The sequence below is a fragment of the Aptenodytes forsteri genome, unplaced genomic scaffold, assembly GCF_000699145.1.
Source record: "Aptenodytes forsteri isolate BGI_AS27 unplaced genomic scaffold, ASM69914v1 Scaffold296, whole genome shotgun sequence".
Lineage (NCBI taxonomy): Eukaryota > Metazoa > Chordata > Aves > Sphenisciformes > Spheniscidae > Aptenodytes > Aptenodytes forsteri.
In genome coordinates, this window is record NW_008796181.1 from 251,068 (window position 1) to 261,101 (window position 10,034).

General features: G+C 38.7%; 1 protein-coding gene across 1 annotated transcript in view; it reads left to right on the top strand.

Annotated features, from left to right (window-relative positions):
• The first annotated feature begins 7,867 nt into the window (after window positions 1-7,867).
• Window positions 7,868-10,034, top strand: part of LOC103905995 (sodium channel protein type 5 subunit alpha-like) — a 35,859-nt gene continuing 33,692 nt past the window's right edge. The window contains exons 1-2 of the mRNA XM_009287812.1: window positions 7,868-8,122; window positions 9,128-9,246. Of these exons, the coding sequence (XP_009286087.1) occupies window positions 7,868-8,122; window positions 9,128-9,246 (374 nt within the window). The remainder of the gene's footprint in view (window positions 8,123-9,127; window positions 9,247-10,034) is intronic.

Here is a 10,034-nt window from a genome sequence, read left to right on the forward strand (position 1 = left end):
CTGTTTGAAATTTGAATCTTGGCAATAAAAAAGAAAACAATCTTTTGAAACTCGCAGAAACTGATCTCTGCTTTGATAAAGCAGAAGAGATTAAACATTTCAGGTTTGCATTTGAAGCAGCTGCAAGAGCTTGTATCTGCTAGGAGTGGCATACGTGTGTTCGGTTCACCACAGAGACAACAGGTAAACCTCGGGAGAAATGATTTGAAATTTGAATATTGGCAATAAAAAAGAAAACAATCTTTTGAAACTCGCAGAAACTGATCTCTGCTTTGATAAAGCAGAAGAGATTAAACATTTCAGGTTTGCATTTGAAGCAGCTGCAAGAGCTTGTATCTGCTAGGAGTGGCATACGTGTGTTCGGTTCACCACAGAGACAACAGGTAAACCTCGGGAGAAATGATTTTAAGTGGAATAGATTATACGAAGGTGTTTTATTAGGATGGTAAGGACGATAAACTGTGGACGTAACCAGTACAGAGACCTTACAGAACCAGGTGCTCAGGAGGTGCTTGCCATGGTACTGGTACCGCTCCTTTACCATGTTTCATTGGGTTTGATTTTTTGTTGTACTGCATTTTGATTTTCTGTGTAATTGACTTGACCAGAGACTATTTTCCTTAACGATGGAGAAAAGTTCTGTGAAATTTGGATTTCATTCTGTAGGATGAAAAGGGCAAATTGTTGAAGTCAATTGTGAAAAGTGAGGAACCTAATACTGACATTAGGTATGTCACTATTAAATGACATACCTAATGCAAATGGGTTGCTCAGAACTGACTTCTGATTACATCAATTTTAATTTATTTAGAAAAATGTTTCTGGGAAGAAAACTGTGGCAGACAAAAGACCATGTAATTTGAAAATTTCGTACAACTTGTGGAATCAACAAACTTCTGGCAATCAAAGTTAAAATTTAGATTGTATACTCGATAAGTTTTTTTTGAGGACTTAAATGTTAAATGTTTTCTCACAGTATTTTATTAACAGAGGTTTTTTTCAGATTTTATTTAATGGACTATTTGACTTTTGTTGTGATCTTGGGGAAAATGTTTCTCTCATGTTGTATCTAAAGTTTTGTCCTCCACAGCATATATTCAGCTGCTAACAGACCTTTCTGTATCAAAATGCACATGATGAAACCAATCTTCAGAACTACAAAATGGCAAATCTGTAATACTTTTAGTGCATTTAGTACTTTCTGTTTATGGTAACAGTCCAAAATCCAATCCATGTATTTCACTGAGTTTCTATAGCTTTTGTTTGTTGTAATCAAGTCATATTAATATGAGCTGAAAGTTTCTAGAACCATTAATCGTGTTAACCACATTTGAAACACTGCTTACACATGGCAAGAAAAAAATCTGGCATATTGGCAGTCTGGCCTTTACAGCCCGAAATCTCAAATGCAAAAACCCAGGTTACCATTTCGCAATGCCATCTAAATACAATTGCAGCAACTCTTACATAGGTGTCCTTAGCCTCTTGCAAATTTGAGGTAGCGAGAGCTTAGTTCTCAATCCTTAAGGGTGAAGAGAATTCAAATTCCATCTGTTTGCTGCAAAGCTTGAATATCCATAAAATCTGCAGATGGTTCAGTCCAGCACTATAGAAAATATGCGGTTAAAAAACTTGTTCCTCTCCTGGCTGCTAAATGTAACCTGCAGCACACGCTCCTTCCTTCCACTGTTGTCCCTTTGGCAGGACCCAGCCTGCCAAGCTTGGTGAGATGAATGAATTTCCCTTCCTCCTCCTTTTCCTCCTCCTCTTCCCCACTTCACGGGGCTGAAAAATGAGATGCTCACACTCTCTTGCCATGCTTCTTAAACCTGTCCCCAGACCAGCTGATATTTCTTGGTATGGCACTTCTAAATCAAGATATATTCCATTTCACTCAGGGTTTCTAAGCACACATAGTATTCAAGTTAAGAGAGGGCTGAATCCTAACCTGTCTCTTCCTTTTGGTTTTTAAACCTCCACACCTAAGCTTTATTGCCCTGTGATCTGTGTCCAGCAACCGGTCAATCTTCTTGGTAACAGCACAGGAAGGAGATTTTTATCTCAGGTCTCTATGCGATTGTCACCATATAAAACCGCAGTGTGGAGTCTCAACGGACAACAGATATAGGCAATTTTATGAGTTACATGACTTTCCTGTACCGCAGCTCCAGTCATGCCATGCATAGTCCTGGGCTGTGGGGTCCCTTGGGGTCTTCTCCGCTCCCTGGATTCCTCATAGCTTGGAGAGACGGTCCTGAATCCTGGTGCTGGGTCATGGGGTTTCCCACCAGTCTTTCTTTGTCTTCTGGTTACCCCCACTATCCTTAGTTCCAGGGCTGGGTAGGGAATCCCCTGTTGATGATTACTCGGTTCAAACTGCACTGTCATTGTCGGATTTGCTGTTGACGCTCACAATCTTGTTCTGGCCACTTCTGAACACCTTCGCACTTCTTGATGACCAACAGGTTGTTTCCACGGTTTGGTTATTTCCTTGGGCACACCAAAGTTACCGGTTAAAGTTCATGGGCTTATACTACTAACTCTGCTGGTTACATCTAACTCATCCTAACTCCTACAGCAACAGACTAGTCCATGGTCATTAAAAACTTTTCAGCTCTTTTCTCTCAGATTCCTGCGCTGCCACAGAGTTTCTTAACTTCCTCAGTGCTCGCGACTGGTCATTTGACAACTTGTCAATTGACTGCTCAAGTACTTACAAAAAGTGATCTCTGAACAGATTTAAATTATTTATGATCGCAAAGTAGCTGAAAATTAGTCCACCCTTACCATGCAAAAGAAAATGTGACTTAACGCTTCACTAATAGCTAAGAAGGCTTGTCCTGTAATTAGTCATTAAGGAAGCAATGTAATATAAGGCTATGCTAGAATTTTTATGTGTTCACAGTCTGCTGGTGACTAATGATGTTTGCCCAGTCCTATCACTGACTGTAGAATTACTAATCTTCGGAAGTTTAGCAGTGGTCCATTAGTTGAGGCAGCAAGAAAAGTAGGCCTAATGGATGCAAACTCTCACTTGAGACATCTCAGGTCATCAATTGTAGTCCACTGGCACTCTGATTCATTTCATCCTGAAAGAAATGTGAAAAGGTGTCTGACTCTGAGATGTCTGCAGTGAGGTGAGAGCAATCCCACCCAAAGGGGCTTTCTGGATGAATGCTAACAGACCTTATCAGGTCTTTGTAAATCGCTTTGTGAATCTCCACGCTGTTTACTACCTTCATTCCCCCCCGTGCTGGGAACTGTAAGCTGTAAATCCCAGATTGAAAGAGTGGGATTCATCTCACGCTAAGTTTTCTTTTACAGGCAGTGAAAAAAATCAGTTGCATTTTTCGGCACTCTTCATGTGTCTTAATCTACATGTTTACTCATCATTAGCTGGTCTGTGCCCTCAGTTTTGTTGATTGCAAAGAGGGCATAGGGTAGCTAGATCAGCTGTTGCCATCTCCTTTCATTCAGACGCCATTCTGGGAGACTCAGAGGACTGGAGCTCTTGGGCAGTTTGTCTAGGGGAGGTAAACAAATTTTGGGGTTGAACCTGGAATATTCAAAGGGTGGTGCCACAAGTCAGTTCAGGTAAGGTGTGATGTTCTAATGGTGGGAAACTAATGAGCAAATATGCTGATCATTGTCTCCCTTGGCAATCTCCGTGGAGCTACGCTGGATGGTGTTATTCAGACCTGTGAGATGTTTCTTGTAGGCTGCTATAAATAGGTAGATTAAATGGGCTGAAGTAGATATAGTATTTGTTTTCCTTATAGAGAGGCATTTTTTTGGGGGGTTGCCTTTTACCTTTCAAATTAATGCAATATTTTATTGCTTTTTTTATTACAGTGGTGCATGGTGGGAAGACAAGAGGCAACGGGCATAAATTGAAACAACAAGGGGTCCAAATGGATTGAGACAGTCAAGTGTGGGAACAGGTTGCTCAAAGAGGTTGTGCAGTCTCTGTCCTTGGAGATTTGTCTGGATAAAGCCCTGACCTCATGACTGACCCATTTTGAGCAGTAGGTTAAACTAGAGGCCTCCTGAGTTCCCTTCCAACCTGAATTATTCTATGATAAAAAAATTATATGTGTTAATATACAAAAGTTATTTTCATACATGTTTCAAAGTTCATTAAGACAATGTCAGTTTGGTTTAAATCATCTGCCTCAAAATATAGAAAAGCTTTTGAGGAAAGAATAGAACAGTTCTACAGAAGCTTTGAACTGCTATTAACTAAATCTTTCCTTATTCAGTTCTAGAAAGATTTGTCTTATCTGCTGGAAATTCAGATGTAGAAAGATGCAACGCAGCCCGAGTCTACCATAGTAACTTTGGGTGGTGCAGTTGGCATGTCTTTCCAAGGTCCATATTGATGTTCTTGGCTCCTGAAATAATTACTGGAGATACAAACAGCTGGATCAGTCTAGAGTCCCTAACTTTGCTCCTCCAGGCATTGGATATTATCACTGAATAAGACGCAAAAGTGTACAAAAATCAACTACGCTGAAGACAATAATAACATTTCAGTTGTTCCAACAGGACAAGGCTTTTCACATACTGTCTTCAAACCACTGTTATTCCAGTTACTTAAGAGATAATTTCTGTGCATATTATGAAAGCCTTATTAAACCGAAGGGACAGTTTTCACAGACAAGAATTAGAATCATCCAAGCTAAAGAAAAAAAAGATGTAATAAGGTAATCCTGGCCACCCTGATCATACTAATTACCTTGGTCATGCTGATCACAGTAATTGTCAACATGTTTTCCCCTCTTTCCATAATAGATCATGAAGCCAGGAAATCAAATAATTGAGAACAACTTTTATTCATTAACTGAGGATTGAATTGGGGTGATTGTAATAGCAAGAAAAGGAGAGAAAACATCTTTGACAATAACCTTGTTTCCTAGTCTGTCACAATGAATATTCCTAAAGAGGAAAACACATTTGGAAGAAAGCAGCCTTACTTCGGAACGCTATCTAGCTACACATTTTGTATTTGAGAAATAATTCATAAAAAACACGTTTGAGGGCTAAAAGAACAAATCATAAATGCTTTTTTTGGTTTTCTTATTATTATTCTTCAATCAGGTTGATTTCATTCACCATTCTCTGGTCTTCAGTCAGTCAAAGGAAAAGAAAACTCCTCATTTTAAAGAGACATTAAACGTCACACTATTTTGTAGGTATTTCAAGTCTTGAGAAAAGGCCAAAATGGTACTTCGTTACTTCTGTGACATCAAGGGCAAAAATGGTTTTGCATTAACACTTTTCACTTCTTTTGGTCAAATTGCTAAATCTAGCCCTGGTCATATAAAAAACTAAACACATCTCAGCTGTACTTTGTATGCTATCCTCCCTGAGACTATGAGTAACAGAAATTATTTTAGGGATATTTTTAAAGATGCTTGAATAAATCAGGAACATTTTTTCTGGATTACTCCATTTTTAATAATCATTAGATTTTATTCAGGACTAGGCTGAGTAGCTCAGAATTGCCCATGAATGAAAAGTGTAGTTTAGCCTCCTACTCCATGGCTTGCAGCCGCTATCAATGGAAATTTTGCTACTGATGTGTGAGACAGCAAGCACAAGACTTTATTTCCTTTCCTTAATGTTAGTTCACCTGTGAGCAATTTATAAAACCACCTGTACCAGGAAAGGCTCCCCTGACTGGTTTTCAGCTCTGGCTGAGGACCTGCTGACTCTACGTACCCTCATGCTTCCTCCTGTTTCCCCATCCTTGGCTTTAGCCAGCAACATCTTGTCTTCCTAGATTTTGCTCTGTCTTCTAATAGTCTTGAGGGAGAATGCTGTGACAATCAAAGTTTCTTTTCTGGGATTTGAAAGATGGTTTCATGGAAGAGAGGAGAGAAAACAGCAAAAAAAGCTGCAACAAACACAGAAGATCAGGTAGACTTTTATGGAAGTGCTGCATGGAGGGATGGGTATGTTTGGATGATTTGGCACAAAGCAGAATAAAGTAATTATTGTATTCCCTCTGTGCATTGCACAGAAATTGTGTCATTTCATGCATCATTCACAGCTCTCATTACTGATACCAGAACATCTAAATTACTCTGAGCATCAACAAAACAAATACCACTTTGGCTAGCTGAAGACTTGAAAACTTGGGAGTGGATGTTATTGTTTTCATTTTTGCTATAATACTACGCACGGCATCCAGACTGTTAGCGTGATCTTGAAAAGTGTAAAATAATGAGTATTCTTGCCTGAATGTCCTATTTCTCTTCCAGAAATGTTGCGATTCTGTGCTGGAAGCAAGGGTTACTTTTCATATTTATAATTTTGTGTGTTTATTTAATGGGAGAGGCAGGCAGACTGCAAAAATTAAGAGATTTCACTGCAGTTAGTTTGTCACTGGCCTCCAGCTGCTCTCGCAGCAATGGTTTCCTACAATTCAGCAATGTCAGGACAGCTGAAATCATGTTGTATCTGGGGAGAACTGAAATGGTGTTGCGTGGTAGGGTAAGATACAGGGAGTCAGCACACAGGCGGTAAAATTATTTATTTTCAATAAAACAAAGCTTCTTGATTCAGACTTTGTGTTTTCCTGGGATGTTGCATATAGTGCCTGGAAAGGAAAAGTGCAAGAGCGGGTCATCTGGCAGTTGTCCAGCAAGGAGAGTTTAAACTTTCCAAGATAAGGTCTGACTGCTAGTTATGGAATCAACTTTGAAGGACACATTGAAGTGGTGGCGGCAGCTTCTGGATGGAAAGAGCTGGCTGCGTGCCTCTAATGTGATCTTCTTCCCTGCAGACTCAGCAGTGATCCATCCTGGGTAAAGTCCTCGACCGGTGGGATCATTTCGCAGTCTGCAGGTGGGACTGCACTGGCTCAGTAGCTCCGTGACTCTGTACTGAATCAACAGTGTCTTCCTAGAGGTCATAATCAAAGAAAATATTTTAGAGGCATCTCCTTATAGAGCTTTTGAGTGAGTTTAGCACAAAGATGCAGGTCTGGATCATCTTACACTGTGTACCGTTTTCAATTTTTTCACTGTCAATATATGTGCACTTCATGGTCTTGCTTTGAAGCTTTTCACAGTGTTAAGGTAGAAGGTTGGATTCACTGTGCTGCCAAGGTATGGACTCAGGTAGCATTTAGTTGGATGGTCAGGTATCCAATACCTGACCAAAATTCTCCATTAAACAATGCAAACTATTTTTCTAGTATAATTTCACTTTTGTTGTTCTGACAAGCGGGCATAAAATATAAACTTTGTGCTTGATACTTGTCAGATCAGGCATTTTTGTCCACCATGTCAGTCAGTACTGACCCTATGGGTCACGAGTTAAATCTTCTGACGCTTGGACACTGCTCATTCCTGTGCTGACACCATCAGGGTGGGTTATCCATCTGAGTATCTACCCCTGCACTAGTTAATTTAATATTTGGTCCTTCTGTTGCAGACACAACTTCCACATATCTGATGTTGTTGCAGTCTGATGGGTTTTACTGTCCCATTTCCAAATACTGGGTTAAACCAGCGCCTTAGGTTTTTTCTGAACAGCAGCTCAAGAGCATTTAGGATAACAGGTGTCTTAAATGAGGTGGTCTAAATACCCTCTTAAATTTGTAGAGGTCTGCCCACATCCTATCAGATACACATAATTAAAAAAATACTGAACAGACATCTCTCTGAAAAAGGTATTGATCATATCTTTTTCTTTTTCTTTTTAGAAGCTCATGGCTCAGAAAGTTTATGTTATTAGCCATGCATGGGCAAACTTTTTAAATTTTCATAACTTACCTGTTTTGGAGTTACTTATCTTGATTTCCTTTCTACTTGTTTCTATTCTTTGGACAAAAGCAGTGACAGGAAGAGAAGAATGAAAAATGGCCGAGTTCTTACTACTTGGTACCAACAACTTCCACAAATTCACTTATGAATCCTTGGCTGCTATCGAAAAGAGAATTGCTGCCAAGAAGAATTGTCGAAGAAATACTATAGACCAGAAACCTGAGGAGAAACTGCATCCTCAACTTGACCTAAAAGCTTTCCAGAAGTTACCAGCTCTCTATGGAAATCCTCCTCCAGAGCTCATTGGGGAACCACTGGAGGATCTCGACCCGTACTACAAAGATCGTAAGGTTAGAGCCAAACAAGGTGCTTGATTCTAATTTGTTTTATTGTGTTGCTAAGAAGTGTTTATGTGAATGATCTATCAAACAGTTTTGCTTACATGCCTTTAGAAAAACTATCACCCCTTTCTAGGTTATAATAATGCAGGCAGTTGGCACGGCTGAATGACATGCTGTAATCTCCTTAAAAAAAGCTTAATTTTGAATTATAGGAATTAAATAATATGAACTTGATTAACACTTGAATCAGAATGGAAGCAGTGAAAATAAAATGGATAAAGGAAGAAAAGGGGGGGTTGAGTCAGATCTAGAAGAAATGATAATGATTTTGTAAATTTTCTTAAATTCCACGGTTTGAAAGAACGTGTTCCTCTCTATCTCAATGCTTATGCTCCACTTACATGTATAATAAATGATCACCTAAGTGTAAAAATTATTTTAAAACATTTACTGATGAATCCTTAAAACCTACTTATTCAAGCTCCGTATTCTAGTCATGAAGTATTGAAGAAAATGGTTTTCAATAAAGAGCAGAGAAATGGGAACTAATCCATTGGAAATTATACTTATTGCTTGCGAAATGGTTAATATTTTGAGCTAATTTCTACAGTCTTAGAGCTAGAGGATCACTATCAACAATAGCAAATAATGATAAAGGCTGCAATTCTTCCTTCCACCTCTGTATATCTTGACTCAATGAGAGGTTCAATTTATTTCAAGAGAATAGTCATAAGCAAGATTAGTTCTGTGCACAACTCTCTGCAAGTCCTAAGGTTTAAAAAAGAAGTTCAAGCTGAGGATTTTTTGCAGCTTGACAGTTAATGGGTATTAACTCTTTCATCAGTTTATGATGAAAGGATAGCAAAGTATTACAAAGAGTTTTCCCATGTAAACAAGCAGATTAAAGTTAACATCAAGCTCTTGCTCATCACTGATACAACAGGATATAGTACAAACGTGTTCTCTGTTCACTTTCCTGAAAGCTTTCCTTCATGTTTCTTTATTTCTTTAAAGATTTTCATAGTGCTAAACAAACAGAAAATAATCTTCAGATTTACTGCTACACGTGCCTTATGGATCCTCAGTCCTTTCCATCCAATCCGAAGAACAGCAATTAAAATTTTAATACATTCATATCCTTTTGTTGGCTTCATTCGCTCTTTTTCATTACAAAAACCTATGTAGTCTTGTGCTTTTATATTTTAGAGCATTGAATGAATCTAGTCTTTTCTCCGCTCCAGATTACTTCTAATTCTGAATTACTTTAGAAATTGTTATTGTCTTGGTAGTCTTGTGCTACTTAGAAATAAATATTTGTGTGAGTACTGGGGGTATTGAAGCCTGATTTTCTACAGATTTGTGTTTTGAGAATGATGCCTGATGTTGATTACCTGATGTCTCATAAACAAGTATCTCATACTGAAGCCTTTCTCAGTGAGAAGACTAGTAAGATCTCTATCCTCTTTCCCATCTTTGTTTACCCAAACTGTAGGAATTAAAACCAACTCATGTGCCAAAGCTGATCAACCATTGGCCAATTTTAAGGAAAAAAGGCTGAAATAGGCAGGCACACATATGAAAACACATAGAAAGAAAAATTATGCAAACTTAGTTTCTTTAGGAAATCAGATTAAAAAATAGATCTTTGGTCTATGAAAGTGAAAATTTCCAGGGATGCTGTTGCAGGGAATGCCTTTGGAATATACACGTTGTCCTGGTTTTGGCTGGGATAGAGTTAATTTTCTTCCTAGTAGCTGGCATAGTGCTGTGTTTTGGATTTAGTATGAAAATAATGTTGATAACACACATTATTGTGTTATCAACACGTTGATGTTTTAGTGGTTGCTAAGCAGTGCTTACACTAAGTCAAGGACTTTTCAGCTCCCCATGCTCTACTGACTGAGAAGGCTGGAGGTGCACA